Raw genomic sequence first — 25,044 nt, 5'->3', positions numbered from 1 at the left:
GGGGCCATTGCGGGCCCGGGGCAGCGGGGAGGCGGCGATGCGATCGCTCCTAACGCAAGTGCAGTGGCTGCCAGGCTTCTGTTACCGGAGTCCGACACCAATAGCAAAAGCCTTGGTCTTTGCCCAAATTCTGAGAGCACCGAGGCTGATGGGGAAGCTGGGAGACCAGCACCATAGTTCTGCAGTACTGGAATGGGGTTTTCTTTATTAAGTGCTTTGTAATGCCTTAAAGTAGGTATTTTGCATTAAACCGGCCATTTCAAATGCAGGATTAAAGTTGCATATTTTAATGTAACCCAGCTGAGGCATCTGTAGTGCACATGGAAGCAGCAATGCCAGTAAATCTCCTCATTATAATGGTAGAGTGGTAAACCTGCCGAGTTTGGCTGTAAGAATTTTCTGTACTGTGTAATCTGTAAGGGTTTTTTTGTATCACGTCCATTGTCCTCCTCCTTTATTTTTCTTACCCTGATTCACTCGGTAATCTATGTGGGTCATGTTCTGCTTTTGCTTTTTGTTTTTTGGGGTTTTTTTGAGCGTGGAGACAGTAATACTTAGCAATGTCCTGGGGATTTAATTGCTTATAGAGGAATTCAAGTTGAAAAGCACTATTATTTACTTGTGAAAACAATGGTTAATACTGTGCAAGCATCTGCATTTTACTTACATTAAAGCATTTAAAATTATTATTTTGGTTAAAAATCTTTTTCCCAGTAAAGGGTTCTTGTATCCCTGGGGACCTTGAACTTAACTTGAAGCTGAGAGAAGAGGTTCTAAAGTTCTCACTTGCTTTAAAATATTAGATTTCACGTTAAACAAATATTTGTTGTGTACTAATTTGTATTGTTTCAAACCAGAGTAAGTACCTTTAGAAACTAGTGTTTGTTTAGGAGAAAAATAAATATGTTTTTAAAGTCTTCTGGATAAATGCTGTACTACTTTTTACTTTTAGAGTATGAAGCAGAACAGCCTCAATTTCCAGATTTTCCTGAATCAAAACATGGATCTGTGAGTATAGTTCAAGTAAAAAAATCTGCATAGGACTGGTTTTAAAAGATTTTAAATAACTAAATAGGAAAATTAGGTGCCTGCAAGAGCAGACTCACTCATAAATTGAAAACAAAACTACATTTTGCAAACAACTTTTGTGAATCAACAAATGTAATATTACAAATCATTGCTTTTATTTAAAGCAACTTGGCTAGCGCTATCCTAAAATTAGCTTGGCAGCTGTGTTTGGTTTGCACATCTCCCCATCTTTTTTCTGTGACTGTCTGCTTCGTAGGCAGGACTCGGAAGTGTGCAAGGATCTCCTTCGGGTGGTGGTGCAAGCAGACTGAGCACTGAAATACGCAGGAGGGGCCAGCAAGTGCAGCGGAGGAGTAGGAGGAGTTACGCCCCAATTTCACATATGTGATAGGTCACTTAGATGTAGCCATTGAAATTAGCGGAATTAAACCTGATCAGAGTTGTTTGAAGTCTAATTCTGACCAAATAAATTCAGTCTAGGAAGACTTGTTTGGCAGACTTAAAAACTTAAGAAAGGCAAACCACTTTAAATCGTTGTCCCCAGAAGTTCTTGGAGCAGCAAAATTACTTCTTTTGGGCACCACATATAGAGTTAACTTTCGTTTAGATGTATTTAGGTTACTTTGTTATTTAAAAACTATTTTAAATTGTTGTAGTTCAAATTGTTTGACAGTTGGTCTGTTTAGGCCTATCCTGTTTCCCCAAATGAAGCTGGCTTCATTACAGGCTGTTATTAAGTTTGAATAGTGAACTCTGCTTGGGGCATTAGTCTGGGCGTAACAGATTGATATATTTGAGCATCAAATTTAAATAATACATATTTTTATGTTGATGCACTTTTTTTTTAATCTCCGGAAGGATTTTTTTTTTTCCTGAGTGGAAAAATACTCATTCAGAAAATGTTGCCAATTTTAATTTTCAAAGAATGACTATTTCTTACAATGGCTAAAATATTTTTCAAATTGTGATATCTCACCATATTCTCTTAAAAGCAGTCGTATACCTTCTGTTAGGTTTGGATGTTTTTATTGTGCTGGAAACTGCAGATTTTTTTAAAGTGTAATTCTTTCTTTTAAAGAACTCAGAAAATATGGAAATAATATTTTAATTAGAAATTATAATTCCATATATTTTTAACTGACCTTATAATTTTTCCTATTGAATTGGCATCTCTATTTTTTCACAGTGTGACTGGGGTATTTATATAGGTTACATTTATCTTGAACAGGTGTCTTTGGAAGCAGGAATATGGCAGCCATTACGTATGGAACGATTTTATTCAGTCCCTGCAGCTGATACTGTTGTCCAACAGTTGTTTCCCACACCCAAGACAGCCCCCTTTCCAGAACCACCTGATCCAAAAACATGTAAGTAGGAGTACATTCTCTTGAACTCTGCTGTGATTATTTTTCTTGCGTTTGGCAAGGGTTTGTCATTTGTTGAATTTCAAGTGTTAACAACAGCTACACCACCTTCTCTTAAGTGGAATTTGCATGATTAGTTCCCTGGGCTGTAAATAAGGAGCCGGCTTGGCCACTTGGTCAATGGAAGAAAACTCAAATGGTGCATTACAAATCAGTAGCATTGTCTAGCTGTTAAGGTAGTTCTGTTCTCTTCTGAATAAGTGACTGTTTATTTAGCCACTTAAATCAGAGAGAGGCAAATATTTCTTCCTCTAATTTAATAATGTAAATCCAGGGTCAATAGACTAGATAGACAGTTGAGTTTGAAAACTGTTTTCAAAATACTATCTTTGCCCATCTGATTACAATTGTATTAGAATGGAAACAGCTCTAAAGTTTTGTTCTTTTTATCAATTTCTATACTTTATAAAATTTACCAAGTATCAATCTATTTTATTTATGCATTTTAGCCCTCCTTTTTGTCTTCTCTTCCGTTCATTCTTGCTCATTAGGAATTTCTGTTGCTAGTCAGAAGCAGTGTTACCCTTGGCTTTTATATGTATAGTGTCCTTCCAATTATGAACATTTTCTGGCAGTGTATGAACCAATTAAAGGTATAAAGCAGACAATAAATTCAGTGTTTCAGCTGTGTTGCCGGAAGAGAACACTTCTATAACTTAATCTTTACTGACCACACTAAAACCTGAATACCTACTGCAATCTGGCTTTAAATCAAGGACAGCACTTCAGCCAATAAGCCACCCCTGTTGTCTAGGATCCTGACAGGTTTTGGTTTGTTCACCTTTCTGAGGCAAGTGCTCTTAGGGCTTCATACAGGATCATGCTCCCTGTTCCCTCTGGCCCAGTGAACTTGAGTTCCCCCGTGTGCAGTGTCTTCATCAGAAGAGGTAGACGGCTCCTCCACTTAACCCTGTTTATAAGTTAATGGTGAAAGGTCCCATTAGGGAAGATGGAGGTGTGGGGGAAAAGCTGAGAAGGAAACAGAGCTTGATACTCTCAGCTGAGCAAGCATGTAGCCATTAGGCATGGGCAATAGCATCGCTGGGTTTTGGTGGTGCTGACTGCAGCTGCTTTCTTCTGCATGGAACTCACTGATGTCAATATGTGTGAGCACATGGGAAGCATGGTAAGCAGACCTCATGTAAGAGCAGTGCAGTCAAACAGAGAGAGAGATGCCAACCCAGACAGCCCTTTCAAGGTGGAAAAATTGGTATAAGGAGTCATGTTCAAATTTCTGAAGGATCTGGCCAGTAGGAAGTAATTATGTGAAAGAAATCACAGCACCACTGAAGTATAACCTTTGTTTTTTCCTCTGTCTAGAAATTCAGTTTTATGACTGACTCTGTTAGTGCAGATTGTAAAGGGCATGAGTACAGATACCAAAAGTGGTCTAGCTGTAACAGCACTGAGTTCAGCGCAGGCTAATTTACTTTTCTTTCTGTCAGAGTAAATTAGTCCACATTGCTTTTCATTTCCATGGCTTCTGATGTCTGAGTTTGCTTGTTTAAAGCGAAGTCTGACATCTCTGAGGCACACTGTAGTTTGCAGTGTGATGCACCTTTAGTTTGAAATTTACTCAAGTTTATGTCGTCTTGGTTGAAGAGAAGTGACTGTATCTGAACTGAGTGGATCTGTTTAGTTCAAGCTGAGATAGTACTGATAAAATGACTGATACCTAGTTTATGACATCTAATGTTTGTCTTTTTGTGAAATCAAAGTGCTCACCTGTAAGTGAAGGCTGTACTTTTTTGCTCAGGTTCTCCTCGAGAATACTTAGAGTATTACATATTTCCTGTACTCTTACCTGGAATGGCTGAACTTCTGCATCGAGCAAAGAAAGAAAAGTGTTTTGAGGTGGGTTTTTAGTTTTCAGTTCAAATCACTGGCAGGAAGTTACAGCCTTTTATTTCACAGGCCATATGTCTTTATTTGGTCTTTTGCAAGAAAACCAACCACAATAATATGAAATAACATATCATGAGTTGTTTTGGATCTGGTCTTGAATGTTGTTCTCTCCAGTAATTCAGAACAGATTGCATGCTACACACACTTGATCATTATAACAATCTCTAACTCACAACAAACGCTTCTTAAATATCCAGTTGTATCTAGCCTAAATAGTGTTGTATTTTAGAGAAACAGGCTTCATTTCAGATTAATACACATCACTCATTTGAGGGTGACAGAAAGAACTTGAATTGTACTTCATTACTCAATTATTTTTGCTGGTCTGGTGTCCTAATAGAGGTACATCTTGTATTTTAGCTTTTTAACATTCTGTGTAAATTCCATTTAATTGGAAAGCAGGGTATTCAGCATTAATGAGCTTATACAAATTGTACATTAAAAAAAACATTGTTTGCTAGATATATTTTTGTAAACTTGTTTTCAGTGGACATGTGCGTAAGCATATCTGGAGAGACATTCCTCATTGTATATAGAGAATGCTTAGAAAAGCATTAGAACTGGTGCAACATAAAGCTCATTGTATCACCATAGCCTAACTCACAGGCCCCCAGCAATAGATTAGGTACTGGGAGTGTGGTGTCTTTCATAATTTCTCCTATTTTCTCCAATCATGGAAGTAATTTTTTTACTATTTCTTTCCTAATTTCTGCCTGTCACCCATACTTTCCAATGTAAAACTTCTCTATGTTTTTATGCCTGCAGCTGAGCCTCTTCTTACTTGCAGCTTCATAATATAAAGAGCAATTAATATAAATGACAATGAAAATATCTGCCTTTTTCTACATGATGCACATCTGAGGAATACAGTCTGTGCTCTTGGGGTTATAGATTAAAATGATAGCGCAGTGAGGAGGACTTTGCGTTACTGGTGGGTTGTTAATCATCTTAGGTCTTGATCTACCTCCTCTCCAACTACTGACATTGACTTCCTGTTATAGGCATGTCTATATATGACAACAGATACTGTGGAACAATTTGTAAAAATGACATATGTGCTATTTGCCACTGACCTATACATGCCTGGCACACACAAAGCTTACCATGCTTGAATGGACACCTCAAACTGGCATTTCAAATCCAAATCTGTGCCTTCAATAACAGGAAGTTATTTCAATTTTTGCTCAGTCTTCACAAGACTTATATGTGTCTATAAACGGATTGATTTATAGATGTGTGTATATGTATTTATAATCTGTGATTAATGCAGGTGAAACAGGAAAATGGTTCATTTACATGTCGTTATGGCATGACATCTCTGTATATCATTCCTGCCATCACATTTACATTACCTAGCTAGGAGCAGATTGAACACATATATTATTCATCACACTTAATGAAATCTATATTGATTCGTTTTCTTTTTTCTTAAAGGAAGCACATATCCTTTAACAGGAAAAAGGCATGTCTGTCTTAGCTGGCTTAAAATACAGTCCTTGATAGATGTTACATATTTCTGAAGGCAATAAAACATATTACAAAAATGTGAGAATTCATAGAAATACTTCTGTTTCAAACTCAAGACAAATCTAAGGTTTCTTTCTCTATTTTTAATCTGAGAAATTTTGCAGAGCTTCAGTGGTATATAGATTAGAAGGTGTCTGTTCTGAAAATGTATTTTGTATGGGTCTGTGTGTTGCTTTATAGTAAACTAATAAAAAAAATTATTTTCTAATGTACAGAAACTTCATGAAATCGAGCACATCTTATCAAAAAGACACTAGGTGATTTTTGTTGTTATATGAAGAGATGTCCTGCTTTTGGGGAGCTGAGTTTAGGAAAGCAAGCTTATGTCAGATGATCGTTTTCCACTGTGACATCATTTCTTCCTCCTTTTGAACAATAACTAGTAAAACAATAGCTCTTTATGCTTGCCATATAACTGAATATTTGTGTTCTTTTCCATTACTGTCCAGGTGCTTGTACTTGAACATTCTGTTTTCTTATCTGACTTAAATATGTAATTTCTAATTATACTATAAGATAACTTCAAAAAATAGGAGGAGAACAAAGAGTAGAAAGATTCATGGAATTCATGAGAGAACAGGAGAGGAACATGATTAATCGTGATTAAGCTAACTGAATTCGTGAAGGAAGAGAACAGAATACTAGGTTTGAATTTTGGCTAGACATGAGTCATTAAAGCCTGTAAAGGGCAGCTGTATAGAATAAACCAGTGGAAGATAAATGAAAGAAGCACTGGAAAAAAGGGAGGAATAATCAAACTGACTGCAGTCAACGTTGAGTGAGCCTGGGAGAAGAGAGAGAGAATTGCAAGGGAGAATGAAGAGTGGGTTTTTGAGAGGGGCTAAAGGTTTTCATGTTTTGAAGGCGAATGAAGATGAATGAGAAGAGAATGAAAAATTAAGTAGGAGAGTTATTTAGCAATTGAAATTGTGGTAAGGGAGATCACATCATGGGCCCAACAGAGGAATTTAAGGAAGATATCAGAAAAGATGCATCCATGTCTGGAAAGGAAGAATTGTAGAATCAGATGGGAAAGTTAGGAAAAGGAGGCAGTTATGCTGAAAGTAGTTATTTGCATAGGAAAGAAATCTGCAAGATCTTATTTGGAAGATGGTATAGAAACTTAAACATTTAATTGAAAATAGGCTCTCTTGCATTATGTAGTGCATATAAAAAAATCTGAAAAGCAAAAGCCTAGAAAAAACACCAGCTGCTAGATAGATTTGCAGACTTCAAACTGACATAAATATGAGAACAGTCTGCAGAAGCTTCGTTTTTAAATTAGAGATGAAAGAAACCTATTAGGCTGCCCAGTGTATTCCCTTGCTGATTTTTTTTTTCCCCGCCATAAGTTCCCCTGTGCTTTATCCTATCTCCTGTCAAATGTCTCCAGGGGAAAGACTATTTTCTTAAATCTTTTCTCTCACGAGAACTGACTAATGCATTAATTTTTCAGCATTAAAACTAAACAATATTTGAATGTTTTTATTAGCATAACTCTGATTTTTCTTTCTGGTTAGTGATCACAGAAAGAGGATGCCGTATCACACTCTGTAATGGAATATATTATATTTAAAAGTATGATAGACCAAGGAAAGTGAATGGAAGAAGATTTCCTAATGGCCTTGCCATGTCCTGATCACCAGTATTTTTGCATGGTTATTACTAAGCATATCATATTTAAACTGAAAAATGGAAAATTAATTCTGAATATAAATAGTTTAGAAGCACATCTGCAGGTTAACAATGCACATTGTGCAGATATTTCCTGTGTTTATCCTGATTCATGTAGCATAGGAGGAATGTGTCAAAGGCAGGTCAATTTATGTAATTTTTTCCCTTCTATAAATGTTGACTGCTGTGCAACTAATGATTTAATTCACTAGCAAAGCAAACTGTTTCCTGGCAAAAAAATAACAAAATAAAAAAATATTCAGCTTGACCAAATTTCTCCCTAATAAGTTCACTGGATCACAAGGATAAAGCAAGATGAATTTGATTCCTTTGGTGATGACTGTTTTGACAACACTGTTCTGAGTGTTTTTCCCATTGCAAAAAAGCAATTTACTTAACACAGATTAAATTACAACTGCTAGATTAAATTGGATTTTGTTGTTAGAGTATAGAATTTATTCTCTGAAACAATTCACTAAGTAATGGGACCCAGTTTCATACTTTGAGAATAGCTGTACAAAGATGATCAGACTCTGCTATTTGTTTTCAGATTCTGTTCAAGTAAAAATTTGTCCATATAAAATCTAAAATGTCCTGTAGAAAGCTCTCCAGTGCAGGTATTAGTCTCTTAAAACTTAGTTGTTTGGCTTCTCAGAACAGTATCTGGTATTAGCATGACAAGCATGAAGATTCCTTAGAGAGATGTGTTTCTTAACAGCCAACCACTCTAATGGAGCACTACATGAACCCCAAAGCTTTTGTTGTCATGAAACAGATTGTAAAGGCACGTAAGGTTCAGGACTGATAATTGTATTGCAATGTTCTCTTTTTCTGTTCTGCTTTTTTTTTTTTTTTTTTTTTTTTAAGAGGTTCTCTTTCTTTTCTGTGGGAGTCAGTATGTATGTCTACCAAGGGTAAGATTCGCTTAGAAAAGTAAAAGCTTTCCCGTGTATCATTAGGAATGCCACGCAGTCTAGCTCTAAACTTTGCATTTATCATCCCCTAGCTACATGACTGCCCCATATTTTTCACTGTGCAGTCAGCACCTTGCGTAATGTTCCTCTTCCACTTCACCTGTGGCTGAAGTAATACACTGACCCCCAAATTATGCCATGTGCTAATACCCCAAAGTGAAATAATTATGCCATGTAGAGCACTTTTTTCCTGCCTCTCTGTTCACGTCTCCCAGCCCTTTTTGTATCATATTCTTGTAGCACAGGGAGAAATACAGATGGTGAGGATAATGCATAGAATAAAGTAATTCATCATGCATTAGATTTCCAATTACATATTTATTGTATTTTTCTTAGCAAGTGGTAGTTGTACCTTCATTTTTTACATTTTAATTGAGACTCCAGCCTCTCTTATGAGATTTAGCAGTTTCACAAATGTGGTTGACCAGTGTGAATTGTTTTCCTAAAAAGTAATAATTACAGTTGGATCTCCCATTTGACAGGGTAAGTATTACCTTCTGGATGGGAGCTAGGCTTTCTCTTACCTAAATGGCTACTATTTTGATAAAGCACTCGGTGTCTCTGTTCTGCAGGGGCTTAATGTTTTTTAGTCTTCACTCACTGGCTGTGTATGTCTGTAACGCATCTCATGTAAGAGGGGTTCAGAAGACACTAATTAAGCTCTTCTGTCATTCGAACCAGAAGTCTTCACTATATTCTCCGCACCTGTACCCATTTATACATTCCATCTGTAAAGATGGAATGTGGAGAGGAAATCTCTTAAGAAAAGGAAAGCCCTAATCAATTCTGTATTGATCAAAATTCATGCTTTGAATTTTGAACTCAAAATGTATTTTACGGCATGCAATGCTGTCCAGCAAAAGAAGTACTGGCTGCATGAGTCACTAAGGATAACCTGCTGCAAAGCATTTTGCAAAATTCTCTTTGGTGGTGAAGAAGTCTTAGAACTGGGAGCAAAGGGCACAAATGTTTTGTTCCCAAGCTCTAGATTTTGAACTTTTTACCTGATTCTCTGTAATGTCCATGGTATCTGTGGTTGTAGATATACATACGCCTTGTTTCTGCCTTCCTTTCTGGACTACCCAACAGACGATTTTGTCTGAGCAGCCATACAATGCTCTGCTGCATGTGTGTCTTAAGTATTCACAATGCCTTCAAGCTGGTTCCATGCAGGAGGAAACAGCATTCCATCAACGTTCCTTCTGTGCCTTGGAAGCAATGAAGTATTTTAAGTAAGATAAAGAACTTTGAACAAAATGGCAAATAATTGACATATTTTCATATACAGGTTCTGTTAATTTCTTTGCAGTGAGATTGCCACTTACTTAGAACACTATTCTGAGATATTTGTCATGGCTATACTGTAGCAAATATCCAGATAGTATATGTAGAATTTTCTCACTCATTTTTTGACTTGACTTGAAAGCATTCCACAAAATTTCTAAAATTTTGGCTGAGCCACTGACTGTTGGCAGTAGCAATATTAAAGTAGACAGAGTGATGTACTGTATATTTTATTTAATAAAAGCAGTCAATTTAGCTTCTGTTCCTCTCCAGTAGTAAAACCATGTGACCGATCCAAAGATAATAAATAATTTGAAACTATCTTTTGTCTTTAGAGAAAAAGGACCAAATTTATTGCCTGTGATTTCCTAACTGAGTGGTTATACAAGTAAGTTAATCGTGGCTTTTACTATTAATTATGCTCAGTGATTCAAGCATTAATTTGCAAGTAGAATAGCTACAATTTAAATTAATATGAGTTGTTTTCTTTTTTTGTTATCAGCAAGAACCCAAAGAGGAAAGATGAGTCATTCACAGAATTCTTTTCCATTCCTTTTGTTAACGACTGGCTAAAGGACCAGTAAGTTATTGCAGTACTCTGAGTAACCTTTTCTCCTTTTATTCTTTTTCCCCTGCTATTCCAGAAAAGTAATAGAGCTTCGATGCATTACAATTGTGCCCTCTAAATGCCCTTTACTGCGTGCAACAAAGAACTGTGTGATGCTTTCTAAGTTGGTAGTGTATTAGTTACAAGGTATTTTGTACCAGAATTGTTCACAGAGAAAATAGTTTAGAATTCTTAAACATTTTAATTGCAGAGTGCAGGGCATTCAAACAGTCTGGTAGTATTGTGAACATCTTTGTACTAAGGAGCAAAGCAGTGCTGCTTACTACTATGGAAATCTTTGAGGATATACAGTCTAGAAATTCTTCCTCTAACTGTAAGCAGCTGTTTTAAAAATACCTGTAATAATCCTTGGCATCAGGATGCATTTCTGCAGACATTTATGACTTTGCATCTGAGAAGTGAACACTTGTTTTGGCAGCCTCAATCACATACTCCTTATTATTTCTGTTGAACCAAGCTACACAGTATTTTTGAAAGAAATGTTACTGTCCTTGAGACTGCATTTTGTTTTAAAATGTAGCTGTTGTATGAGCAAAGAAGTAAAGTAATAGTCCACTGTGAGATAATAAGAAAATTAGATAATCAGATTTTAAAGAAAGTTTTCAATTTGAAACTTAATTGGAGGCTAGGTTGGTGGTCAGTGAAAACTTAGATATTAATATCTTTGTAGATATGTTTACTTCATTACACTATATAAGTGGAAATTGAGCTTTCTTGAACTCTTGTCCTGTGAAACGTAGAACCTTGAGTCACTGATTCAGCAAGAAGAAAGCTCCTTGACATTCACAGGTCTTTGGAGAAAAGCTGGTGATTGTGACATGAACAGTTAACTTTGATTACCTTAAAGGTGGCCGTGTGGTCACAGTTGTTTAGGAAGTTTCTGTGGTAAGAAGTGGACATCTTTGCAGAGTGACCCATTTCATCTCAACTCTGATACCTTCAGGTACCTGCTACTGCATCATACTGCTGTTGTTCAAGTCTGCCCCTAACAGTTTCATTCTGTAGATCACTAGGTCTGGTCAACAAGATTCCCATTTAAGGCAGTGAATTTTGTAGTTTTGAAAGTGATTGTGAACTGCAGTGAGGTTGTCACACTCATTTCTTAAGCATACTGAGGAGCCATCTGTTAGTAAGGCAGTTTCGATACCACTGAATTGTGAGGATGGATATTTGTACCTAAGATAAGTATCTAAGATCACAGTTTTACAAACGTTTCTCTTGGAAATAAAACTGACCTAAATGGTTCCCTGCTTCCTCCTGTTCTTCACCCCCAGCTGCTCGTAGGCAACCTAATATCACCCTGGCTGTTTGGTAAGATGCTTTGTTATTATGATCAGGGACCTCCTCTGACGTAGAAATCTGTCTGCCAAAATGTGTGAGGAGGGTTTGTATAGCTCTTTAAAATACAGATAATTTCTCCAATCTGGTTCTCCTGGGAGCCTGACAAGCCTTTGTACTGGCACAAGCGAAGGATTAAAATGAAGGGCTCAGGGCAAGGTGAAGAGAACAAATGAGTTGGTAAGATATAGAGGTGGTGGCAGGAACTGCTTAAGTCAGCTTTGCCAACAAGAGAAATACACTGTGGAATCACAGGCTGAATGACTCATAGCTTCTGTTAGTACTTGTGCTACTAAATAACGTAGTGACAGCTCCACAAGGACACTGAAGTGTCAAAGTCCTACTTAAATTGATACAAAGTAAACAAGTAGGCCTTAAAAAATTATAATTATTAAAATTGTTATTAGAAACCAACTTTTTGTGAATTTACCTTAAAATTACAGATTTCTTAACAAATATTGCTTATGAAGTAAGCATCATTAGAGCAAAGTGAAAGATTACAATGTTAAATAAGAATAAAAATGAGAGAATTTATTATTATGTCCTTCTGGATGTGTCATAAATAGTTTATTATTATATCCTTCCAGATATCACATTTAAAATGTAATTGATTCTATGTTTTTTATTGTAATTTTCATTTTTATTTATAAAGGAGTTTTCATGTTTTAACAGGATTTTTGAATATGTAAGAGACAACAAGCTAAAAAGTACTGGTCAAATTTTGATGGGAAACATCATTATCCCAACTGTTTAGATGGTATTAATAAAGAAAAAGAAGGAAAAAGTGTTGCTGCAAATTTAAGGGGTAAACTCTTGTGTTACTTTTTCAGTTACTTGTCTAAATTTGGAAAGCATTCTGAAAGGTCTGTTAAATAGGAATACATTTCTATATGCTGTTAAAATAGGGTTTATCGGTGCAAAGTGGTCTTCATGCTTAAAAAAAAAAAAAAAAAAGCAAAACCAAAAAAACCCCAGAAGGTTAAATTTTTGTTCTATCAGAGATCCCACTTTTTTTAATATATTCCGTACCTGAGTATGACTTTTTTTGGCTGTCCTCCAGTGCCTCCAGTTTTTTCTTTGAAGCTCAGTTTTTTTAAAGATTAGTCAAAGCCACAATCTTATGAGCCTCACATTCTGTATGATGTGTTTCTAAATGAGATCTTGCAGCCTACTTTTACTTTATAAGCCGACCCAAATGCTGCATTGGTTTCCAGAATTTTAAATGCAAATATTGTACCTTCAAAAGCTGGTTGCTGTAGGTGAAGGAGCTTGTAAAATTTGAATTTGTTTCCAGCTTTAGTATTTATAGTAATTGCTATGACTTCAGTAAATAAAAGCCTCAGTATAGTTCCATTGTCTTCCACTGCGTTCTGTATTTTACCAGTAGCACTGACAGAATACTGCATCCCTTGGGAATCCTTGATTCCCAATGTAGATTTCAAAAGCAGTAGAAGGAGCACCCTCAAGACTGACTGGTAATCTACAGTTCACATCCAGGAGAACACAAAACGTTTCTGTTCCTGCTGATATAGCCAAGTAAAGTAAATAGAATTCAAGCCTTGAATGTTTTGTACTCCTATAAACATGCTAATAAGCAACACAGTTGCCTTTTGTCAGCATTTTCCAGTGGTGTTTCTGGTTGAATAGCAGTGAAGCTTAGTCACAAGCAACCAAGCTCTGTGTACTGAATCAGGGACAGAGAAAGAGAGCGGTCTGTGTTTATGCCCCAATCCCACTTAAATTCTACTTTTCTGGCATAGATAGGCTGAGTTCTTATTCTGAGTATCATGGGAGTATCATTACCCAACCTTCTTTAGCATATTAATGAAAAAAATATGAAGAAAACAATAAAAACTAGTTCCACTGGTCTGAAAAATACCAATATTAGAAAAATGTACTGTCACGTGAATTTAATACAACAGTATTGTTCAAGTTCACCTTCAACACTTACGTTCAATGAAAGAGAATGGTATATGGATCTAGGTTAGGAATAAGCATAAGTATTTTCCTGGCTGTTGAAGATCAGTCTTTGTATGCATATTTTACAGGGGTTACAGGAACCAAAGGTGCATTTTGTAAATAAGCATTCATTCACAATAATTTATTTATCTGCATTTTCTCATTTTCCATATAGAGGTATTTACTTGATAACTCAGTTCAGGACACATTTCCGGGTTTAATCTATCTGTGTATACCAAAACAAATGTACAGATACAGAGAAAATAAATGTATGGTGGCTTTACTGAAGTAGGCAGCTAAGATAAATATATATATATATATATAAAAATTATTACTAAATGTAAAGTGGCTTTTTGCCAAATATCTGTATATACATATATACACATTGATTTTTTTTTTTTTTTTTTCCCTCCCTCCCCCCTGGTATTTTAATTAGGTGAAGTCTGCTGGTCTCAGCTGCCTTTACAGTTGACTTCATTGTCAGTTCTCAGATGGCCAATGGGGGTAATTTTGCATGGGTGACCGATTTCTTTCTTTCCATAATGTGCCCAGTTTCTACAGGCTTTGCTTTCTGCGCACTGCTATATTTTACTGTTTGACTCTAAACCAGCCATGTTTAGAGTATATTTAATTTGCATTATGTTTTTTCTTTCATTTTCTTTAATAATTTGAGCTTTAAATTTAGGGAGGTGAGGGGTATGATGAGCAGCCCATTTCATTGTGATAGTGGAAAAGTCCAACAAATATGCCTGTGTGGATGTTACTCTATGTGGATCCAAGTAAGGAATTGCCATTCCAGTAATGTGGCAGAATTCAAGTTAACAAAAGAGAAAATTTTGACTTAAAACTACAACTGTGTGTTGGAAAATTGTACAAAGTTTCTGTATACAATATTTATAATGTGTAATGGTGTTTTATGAGGTTGAGGTTTTATGGCTACAAATCCTCATGCAGTGCTGAAACTTGCCTTAATTATGTAAAGATTGTCAAAATGGCAATGAGAAAATTGAAAACATATTAGTGGTTTATGATGTCTTCCTAATGTTGCTGTTAGAATACTAATTGGAGATTATTTTTGCTGCTGTTAGTTTTTCATGTTTACAGCATGCAAGGTCTGATTTCACGTGCACAAACATAGATGGAAATTTCCCCATTGACATGAGTGGACTTTGGGATAGGTCCATGTTTGGTTTCCTTCAGTCCAGGACCACAAACACTCTTACAGAATACATAAATATCAGTCCTACAAAAGAGAACACTGAGGCAATGCATTGTGACTTGCAAAATATGTATGAAGTATGCAAGCACAGGAGGAGGACGGAGTTTTATCAGTAAAATGGATAAGTCCTCCCCAAGTAGAGATCATATTAAAGAGGCAAGAAAGCCACTATAATTTTCACACAAAACTTAAGACAAAAGATTCTTGCTCTTTTATTATCTTGGCATGTTCTTGCTGCTAAGACTTCTTGCTGTGCTTCCTCTCATTCTTCTCACATTCTTGTTACCATTCACCTATTCTGCCTCATTCTCCTGCCCATTATATGACTCTGCCTCTCCACTTCCCAACTTTCTCGTGCTGGTTCCACGCTATCTTTTCTTTTTACCATATTTTTCTTCATTATAAATAGGTAAATAAGTATATAAATAGCTTGTATGTGTTAACAGTTGTATGCATATTGTCACTTTGACCACTTTAGTAATACTTCTGAGTGTGTTTTATGATTTTATTATATTGTAATATCTTGCCTCTTTTTTGGTTTTGTTTTGTTAGAATTGTGGCCGAGACAGAAATGAAACAGGAGATTTAAAAGTGAAATGTTTCATATGTTCAGAACATATAGCCTTTATATTTGAGGATATTCAAAAGACAAAAGTGTATTCAAAGACCAGCAAAGCAGTGGAAGATGCAAAGAACGGAGGGGGGCAAAAGGAGTAAAAATATATATATATATTTTTTTTTTAGTCTTCATTTAGCTGTTGACAGTATCAAGGAGCTTTTATTTGACGAAGGTAATGGAGAAGAAGAGTTCAGACAGCAGGAGTCACACTTCAAAATGTCTGCTTGTTTGTGCTTCCTTTCTTCAGAAGATTAAATTTGGTTATTCCCACATTCAGAGTCATTCAGAAATGTGCCCTCCATATAATGCACAATCATGTTTTCATATCTATTCTAAGGATTTTTTTTCTCCAAATATTTTTCTCTTATTCTAGTGCATTTAGTTTACTGCAAATGAAAGCCAGTAGTTAGTAGTTTATTTCTGGCTGTTGAATAGTTGCATTAATACTAACAGTCTTGAAAAGAAAGGTCTCAGTTCACACTCAGCTTGGCCTATGAAAATATTCCAGGGTATTTTTGTCAAGTGTTTGGGAATATTTCCCTGTAAGCCTGTGAGGCTCATACAGTGATAGCGTAATATGGGATTAATATATCTAATTGGTTTTAAATACCAGGTCAGATAAATCAATACTTCAGTCTCTGATTTTTTATGAACAATCTTTTTCCTGCTTTTTGATCTTAATAGTATCTATAATCAGAGATTTTTGATACATTTATTCTGAAGCAAAACAATAGTTTTTCATTGTTGCACACTTCTGCAACTCTGGGTAGGCGTGTAAGAAGGACTTAATATGCTGTAATTTTTCTAGATTCTCTGAGTAGGAATAAAAAATACTGAAAATAGAAAAGAAAACTACTTTGAAAAAATTCCAGAACAATTCTTTTGGTTGTTCAGACCAGTATGTGAATTTTTGGAGTACTTTCCAAACCAAAGACTTCCTCAGAATCCTTTTTTTAAGAGTTAACGCAGATCACCATGGTCATTTACTTGCATGTCTTACATTTATCCCTATTCTTTGGTCTGTTCTTTTGTCTTTTAGATTACGAATTTTGCACTAACTCTGTCATTGCCTGTGTTCATATGTGATATAAATATTCAAAACCAATAACCATCACAGCCAAACTAAAGGTGAAGTGGTTGTGGCTGTTTAATACAGCAGTGGCTGTCATATTGAAACTTGCAGGCCTCCAGAAGGCCTGATTCTTGTTGTTAGGGTTGCTTCAATGTTTCTAGAGAAGAGCTTTCTAAAACCAGAGAGAAACCCTGATCATTCATTGACTGCACCTGGATATTCCGCTGCCCCCGCACACCATCCGCCCCAGGCACCGATGCTCTCTGTCGCTAGCACGGTAGTCCTGCAGGCAGCTAGCTGTAAGGCTGGTGGTTAAATTTGGTGGTTGTCTGTTACTGTTAGGGAACAAATTTAAGTAAAAAGAGCAATTACAAAATCCTGAATTATAGATAGAGAAAATTTTGCTTGATTAAATTTTTTCTTGTATTTCCTTTTCAAGGAAGGAATCAGACCTTCTGTTGTAGGACAATTGGGGTTTCTGGATGTTACTGTGTAAAAATACTGACTGTATACAGTGTCCATCAGCATGACTGTGAACCCCCAGAGGTTAGCTTGTCTGGTTTGGTGACAAGATAACAAAGGGCCTTTTTCTCCCCCTTCTTATGAGTTCATTGAGAAACCCAGCACAAGCTGGGTTCCTTGTGGTCCATGAGGAAATCAGACACACATCTTCAGTAAGAGCCTCTTTCAATACCTCATACATTTATTTAATACAAGTCTGCTTTATATCTTCTGGATGCCAAATTCTACCTGCATAATGTAATATAATTAGTATCTCACATAATGAGAATGCGTACAAGTTTGCTCAGAAAGCACAAAATGTGTTTTTGAAATTTAACTTTCCTCTGGTCAATGTCTGCTTTATTCAGATTTGGTAAAATACAATACTTAAGAAAAATCATTTTACTGATGCTCTTTTACAGGTGCAACTTGTGTTAATATATCTGATATATATATATATCTCAAAATAGATACCGATATGTTTAGTGTACATTTTACTGTCAGTTTTAATCTTCTTGGAGGCACACAGCTGTCTTCTGCCACAAATGACATATTCCCTCTTTTCCAGGTTCACTGCTGAGGGGTGATTGCCTCTGTTCAGATTCTATTTTTATTTGACCCGAAGCCAATTGCGTATATTCTCTTAGACAAAACTGGACCTGCATGACTTCTGTTCTTTATAGCTACCCTGCTGAAATGATTGATATTTGCCAGTGACTGTCATACTGAAAAATAAGTCCTGTTTTTTGCTTGATTTTATATTGGTTTCTCAAATTTAGTGTTGGATTATAAACTAGACATTTATATAATTTGAAAATGAAAGCAAATTAATGCTAGAGTCAGCCTAGCAGGCTAGGAGTAATCTCAGTTTGGTCTTTAGAGATGTACTCATTCTTAGAGAAAGTTCAATGTCTTTGATATAACTGCTGTAGAATATGTAGGTCTTTCTGTGATTTTCCCACTCTAAGTTTTGGTTTTCAAAAAGATCAAAAATAGAACAGAGGATGAAAGCCTATCAGCCAAACCAGCACAGTCCAACTTCATATTTTTAAATCTGATTATAAGAAGCAGTTTGCTCAGGAAGCCTTGCTTGTCCAGCACTTACAATTTCCCTTGAGCAGTAGAAATGCTAATTAATTTTCACAGAGCTAGAACTGTTTAGCTTAATGGAAAGACTTCTTTTTGTTTTTGTCTTATTTCTACTCTTCCAAACACACCAGGGTTTTCTTTCATATTAAAATAAATGTAGGCCAAAAGCCAGTTGACATGATGATGAGACCAGTTTAGTCAAGTACACAGACTCCAACGGTGTAGCCAGTCTAGCATTAGAGAATAGTTAAGATTGTGCTTTAAGTTTAGAAATGCTCCTTCAGTGAAAACAAGTCCTAAGAGAAAGATGTCGGAAAACATAGGAAGCTGACTAGGGCAGAGACTAATATGAATGAAATTAAGTGAAAGGAAAATGTAAGCTGTCAAGCCTCCTAGCTTGAGCTGTAATATACTGTAAAATAAATTTCCAAAAGAAATGGCAGACGTAATGTTTGGCCAGAAAATGTAAGATGGCATAAATAGCTTGTTAATTGATGGTCTTTGCAGTATATGTGTCTATACAGTATAAATACTATAAATGATGTTCCTGCGTGGGTTGCGTGTGTCTGTAGTTCTGGTAAAATAGACAGCTTACAACTGGTATAGACAAAAACATATTTGACAGTTAAATCCAAATGATTGCTGCATCCAAATTCACAATGCTGTGGGCTTCCAAGTCAGTGCTGTGTTCAATCCGTGTCCCATGCAGGGAGCATGGCTCTTAGCAGCCATCCTAACATTCTGCCAAGTCTGCTGTTTATAGCCAGCAGTTTCGTGAGTTGCAACATTATTGCCCTACAGTTCATTAGCTTTAAATCACATTTATTATAAAAGAAACTATATAAATTAATTTTGTCGTCTTCTTTTCCGTGGATGCTCTCTGATCATTGTGTGTGAGAAATAAGTCAACATCCATAGAAAATGGCTTTTGGGAAGCAAGATTTCATACAGTGATTTGAGTTTTTGTTAGTGATGGCTGAATTGTAATTCTTGTTTAGAGTGTTTCCCATTAAAATTGGTAGGAACAGAATCAGCAAAAATCCTTTCAAATTGCTGTGTATTTTGGCTGAAAATTGTTGACTTCACATATTTATTACTTTCTTTTATCACCAAACAATGTGTATATACTATCAAAAGTAAAATGTCAGCATTTTAAGAACTTGTTTAGACATTTCTAAACATGGAGCCATGCCTATGCAGATATGATAATAATCCATTACTTTTTCCACTACATTTTACTTTTAAGTGAAACCATAATGTAAATTTATGTACTAAAATATATTTATGTTCTGCGGATTTAATAATTGTAAGGAGCATTTATGTTGTTCATTGTTGCATGCACACTCAAGCTCTTCGTCTTTACAAATGGCACGCCTACTTCTCTTGCTTCCCTCCCACCACCACCTCAAACCCTACCATAATGGTAGGAATTTGAAATCTGCGTAGAAGAATAAGAAAGGTTACTGTGCTTGATGTGCCACTTGTATATTATTGTTGTAAAGAAGAAATTTTTGTAGCATACATAACAGAATATATTTGAAAAGGAGATATTCTTTGCACATTTTATCTTTGGAGCAATAAGAAATGTATCTTTCAAGCTCCCGAACAACTTCTCTTTTTTTATAAGATATACTGTTAGGGAAGAAAGTATTTTACATTTATAGGCTGTCTGTTTAAAAAACTTTTTTTTCTTAAGTCCTAGGCCACCAATTCCTCTCTCTCTCCTTCTGTCGGAAGAAGAAGCAAGCATAGTAATTCAGTCCTTCTGGAGAGGTTATCGGGTAAGAGTAATCTATAATTATTTTGCTTGATGTTGGAAACCGTAGGACTGTGAAGGCCTCAGGGAAAATCCTTACATAAATTTTAAGTAGGGGATACTATAAATAGCTGCTCAGACCCTCATGGTTCATTGGGTTTGGATGTTGCTCTGCCTTATGCCTAGTGACTACAATTTTTTCACAGGCATTTACGCTGATGTAATCTCACTGTTTTCCTCAACAACAGAAAATCTGCAGCAATTTGATTTTCAAAAGTACAATTAACACCGAGCAATTTTCTTTTTTTAGTTGATCTTTGGCTAGTTGCTAAAGGATGAAGTGTTACTTGCTTCATGCAGGGATATGTGAGTGTGCAGATACACAAGGAATATTGGTGAGGTGTGTTAAGAAATAAAAACATACAGAAACAAAGGAGAAAAAATTGAGACCAAGAATGTGACAGGAGATGTAGGAGAGGCATGGAGGCTGTTACTCAAGCAAAGGGCAAGCGGATATTGCAAGCCATAGTAGTAATACAACACTAACAAATTCGCTAGTTTAAGGGGGAAAAGCAAGGTGCATAAAATAAATACAAAAATAATTGGCTAATACTGTTGTTTTGGAGGGTAACAGCCATGCCAAGCCTAGGCTATGAAATAAATTATTTTAAAAATCCTGAACAGATTCTGTGAAATATTTCTTTGAAAGGCTCCAACACCTTCACGCCTTGGAAAGAAAGAGACTTGAAATTCAGGTGAATTCGGTGACCAAGAAATGTCTTTGACTGCCTTTATCAAAATGTAAGCTTGTAAATAGTCTCCAGACATAGCAGTAATTTCGTTGTGATGGACAGTGAGACATCTCTGTCTGTACATCAGGTGTAATAACAATCAGTATAAAACACTCTCTGTTAAGTTCTTCTTTGCTACTTTTAACAAGCACGAATATGAGTGGCTACTATAATGTGCCATGCAGCCAAAGATGATTAAATACCTTGAAATTATCTTTTTGACTGATAATTTTGTGATGCTTTCTGCTTGTTCGTTTTCCTTTATTTTTCTTTTTTTAAACAGAGACGGCATTGACACTAACATTAATTAGCACTGACAGTATCACTGCAGGCATCCTTACAGTGGAGTATTGCAAAGGCAACCATTATCCAATAACAGTTACGTTTGCTGAGCACTGCCAGATTGCTCAGATATCCTGTGCTTCTACCAAAGCCTCTGAAGGGCACTATCCTTCCTTGCTATATATATTAACTTCTAAATTTTCACAGGAGTATTTATCATTCTAAACCAGTTCCCAGAAATGAGAAAGTGTAGCTATAAAGAGTAGGAGACATCAAAAAGAATTCAGACTATAAAATGAGTTGTTACATGTTTTAGCTTATTAGAGCTGAAAGAACTTGAGGTTTTAAAAGTTCAAATTTAAATTAAAATCAGAATATAAAATAAAAATCATTAGTAACAAGTTACTACATAGGGCAATTTGTTATCCTTGGGCTTGAAAATTAAGAGAACACTAAGCTTAAATGGGATTTTGTTGCATTAATGTTAAAGTATATTATGAAAATTTACCAAAGAATTCAGATTATTTGCTTTTAGAATAATTAGCTCTGTCAGCTAACACTGATTTATTGTAGTAATAACTGAATGCTTACAAATAATGTCCTTTTGCATTCTAAGGATATTATTCTGTCAGCATTTTAAAGTATTTTCTGATGTTTTTCATTAAACCTTGTTTTATAATTCACAGAATTTGGAACTTTTAAACACTATTGAAATAAAAATTTACACGTTGTGATGACATTGCACACATACATATTTTACATGGCACTGTGATAAAGGAACAGTATACTTCATCATTGGTCTTCTCAAGATACACTTTAAAGGACATAAAATCCATAGGTACTTGTTTGAAAGATGGGTGGAGTGGGATTCTGGACACACTGTTAGATTTCAGAAAAAGTAAGAAACTCGGAAATCTGGGCAGGGTAATTTTATCTTGAACCATGCTATCCCAAATGTGAGCCTTATAAGTTTTCTATTCTTAAACAATGTCATATAAAGTGTGAGAAACTACAGCAAGTTATTTTCTTGGACACATCTTCTGTGAACTCAGACCATTTTTGAATTATTTCGTTAACTCTATGGATCTAGGCAGTAGAGTTTGTCTTGTTGTATAACTGACTGAGCATCGTGTCTTCTCATGACACTTCACTTGTTTCTGCCACATCCAGCTGTCTGCATGTGCCAGTATCAAAAACACATGGCAATCAGCAAAAATGGATCAGGCAGGAAAGGTTTTTCTATGTAAAGGGGGAAAAAAAGCTATAGGTACAGAATATGGAAAACTTTTTGATAGTAAAGCATGATTGGTGCAGGACATTCATCCTTAGCTGAAGCAAATTCAGAAAAATACCTGGTTTGGTAGTAATAATTAATGCCTGCCATCAACAAAGTCCTTTCTACAATCTTCCATACAAAGACGTTGATGAATACTCCAAAAATTATTTCAAGTTTAATCAAGAATTAAATTCCAGTACAAACAGCAGGGGAAGCTATAACTGCTGAATACTCTTAAGGAGATCAGAAAGGAAGATGTCATCTTGAGGGGTCTGCTTGAGGGCAAGAAGGAGCACCCAAATAAAGCTGGAGACAGCTCTGTCATCAGAATTCCTTCTCTTCAATTCTTGCTGTACTCTTTTATTGAGATTCCATTCATCTGTTGTGGGCCAAGGCAATATTAAGTATCTGATGAAAACACTTGATTGGTAGGTATCAATTTTCCAGGCACTTTTCCGATAAAAGAAGTTATATTCCTTCACCCTTCTACTTCAGAATCCATGCTTAGTGCCATTTTTTTAATGGGGTCTTTTTAATCTTTACAATTTGCATAACTATTCTAGATTGAAGGGATTTTTCATTCATACAGTTTCCTCCAATGTCTCTGGTCAAAGCTTTAGTCTTATCCTTTCACTGTTGTGCAACATATTCTCACCTAGCACTGAAAGCAGTTTTATTTTGACTAAATCTTGTAATATGGAGTTTAAATTAGGCAACATTATGTAAATATTCAGTGCTATTTTATACATAAATATTGTTTGAGCAGAAGTTAAATCAGAATTGAACAGGTTTCTTTTTGTATCTTACAATTTGTTGTGCTTTTGCTATCACAATTTATATTCCTTTCCAGCAAGTTGTGGCTTCTAGCAAAGACTCAAACCCAGAAGGTCACACAAATATTCACTGTTCTTTACAGCAAGTCTAGATTCAGTCCAAGTAACTTGGGTAAGAGTGAACTGTCACTTCAAAGTTGAGACTCCTTCAGTGCTTCATGCGTTGCTGGTCTGCAGGACCATCAGTTGTTTGGACAAGACAAAGCTCTTGGCACTTTCATTATTTGCCTGGAGATTTTGCTGCTGAGTCATGGCTTTTTTAATCATGGTAGAATTGCATGCTGATTACAAAATAAAGGCTATTTTCTGAGAAATTCACAGCTATGCTAAATTATAATCTCTTAAGCATATTTGGAACATACTGATAGTATTTTGTTAAGTTGCTGTTACCTGTTTTACTGCAGGTGATGTAGCTGTGTTCCATTTTCTTTCACTTTTCTAAAAAATCACATTGTTCTGGGAGCTCATGCGCACTGCTTGGATTTAATGTGGAGTATTTCAGCCTATCTGACTATGCCTTTATCTGAGAGCCCTGTATTTTGCTATGTATTTCACTATACTTCCACTATTTTATTTATCTAGGGAGAATATGCAGAATCTACTATACTTGCCTTTTGTCTTTTAACTGTTAAGAGTTATTGTCTTTGTTTTCAGTATAGAGAGATCACTGTGGCCCTGTCACAGGCCAAAATACAGGTCTTGCATAGCTGCAGTTATAAATGGACACTTCATTTTTTCAAAAATTTCATAGTTAGAAACAGAGGTAGGAATTTCTCTTCTCTTCCTGCCTCTTCTGCTCCTGTCACTTGTATGTCCCATAAGCATTCTTTTAACCCCTTTCTGTGCAGACAAGCTGACTCCATGTAATAAGGAATTATGGGTTCTATAAAAGCATACATGACAGTATAAAAGAAAAAAATTTCTCTTGCAAATCTAAAGGAAGTGTTTGGGATTATATTGTATTTTTGGGAATAGTATTTGATGGATTTAATAGAAATTTTTTTTTTTTGTATAGCTCAAAACAAGACCACTAGTAACAGTATCTTTTTTCCATTTCTAAAATTTCATATCAACCTTGTAAGAACTTCATATAACTTTTATAGAAGATAATACAGAACTATATTAATATAATGGGATATTATTAGAGGCCTAAGAGGTATCTGATGTTAAGTCACTAAATAAAAGTCTTGCCTGTCTTTATTGATCATGTAACCTCGTATTGTATTTCTGCTCTGCCAGTGCACAATCTGAAATATAGCACGTTACCTTCTCCTAAGTGGATTGGAAAGTGCTGTGGGAGTTCAGCTACTGTCTGTTGCATTCTTAGCTGCACCACAAAGGAGAAATTCTGGGTGGAAGAATACTTTTGATAAATAATTTATATTGTTTTCTTGAAGGTTTTTTTTCTTTTCTTTTTTTTTTTTTTTTTTTTTTTTTTTAACTAGTGGAAAGCTAAGTCCTGCTCTTTTGCTCTGTATGTGGCTCAGGGAAGTAGGAGAAAACCAGAGTGTAATGGAGCAGAGTAACAGAGTTCAAATCGCAGAGCAAACTCATTACCATATCATGTAAATATAAGAAATTTTCTAGAAAACAAAGTAGTCGGCTTCCTGAAAGCAAAAATGTGCCAGGAGAAACCAAGCTTATCGCTGCTTGTTTCTACCATGTTATTTGACTTCAGCCTGAATTACTAGGACATTAACTCCTAAACCATAATGACATTTTATATACGTAATATTTAGAAAAAATAGAAACTCCATTTTTAATAATTCTATTATAATTTGGATACGACACTAATAGAATAATCACTTACCAATGTCTAAGCTAATATAGCATGTCCCCTTCCCACTGTTGTCAGAGGGACAGC

At 35.7% G+C, this 25,044-nt stretch overlaps 2 protein-coding genes across 2 annotated transcripts in view; one reads left to right on the top strand and one right to left on the bottom strand.

Moving 5' to 3' along the window:
* KNOP1 (lysine rich nucleolar protein 1) overlaps window positions 1-498 on the bottom strand; it is an 11,741-nt gene extending 11,243 nt beyond the window's left edge. Inside the window, exon 1 of the mRNA XM_035889231.1 lies at window positions 468-498. Coding sequence (XP_035745124.1) covers window positions 468-498 — 31 coding nt within the window. The remainder of the gene's footprint in view (window positions 1-467) is intronic.
* A 429-nt stretch (window positions 499-927) lies between these two features.
* Window positions 928-25,044, top strand: part of IQCK (IQ motif containing K) — a 41,352-nt gene continuing 17,235 nt past the window's right edge. Inside the window, exons 1-6 of the mRNA XM_035889229.1 lie at window positions 928-1,008; window positions 2,216-2,396; window positions 4,210-4,307; window positions 10,153-10,205; window positions 10,320-10,397; window positions 19,939-20,023. Of these exons, the coding sequence (XP_035745122.1) occupies window positions 928-1,008; window positions 2,216-2,396; window positions 4,210-4,307; window positions 10,153-10,205; window positions 10,320-10,397; window positions 19,939-20,023 (576 nt within the window). The remainder of the gene's footprint in view (window positions 1,009-2,215; window positions 2,397-4,209; window positions 4,308-10,152; window positions 10,206-10,319; window positions 10,398-19,938; window positions 20,024-25,044) is intronic.

The sequence above is a fragment of the Egretta garzetta genome, unplaced genomic scaffold, assembly GCF_000687185.1.
Source record: "Egretta garzetta isolate BGI_Z169 unplaced genomic scaffold, ASM68718v1 scaffold292, whole genome shotgun sequence".
NCBI classification, from domain to species: domain Eukaryota; kingdom Metazoa; phylum Chordata; class Aves; order Pelecaniformes; family Ardeidae; genus Egretta; species Egretta garzetta.
Note: the sequence above shows the minus strand (reverse complement) of the source record. Positions and strands in the feature narration are given on the sequence as shown.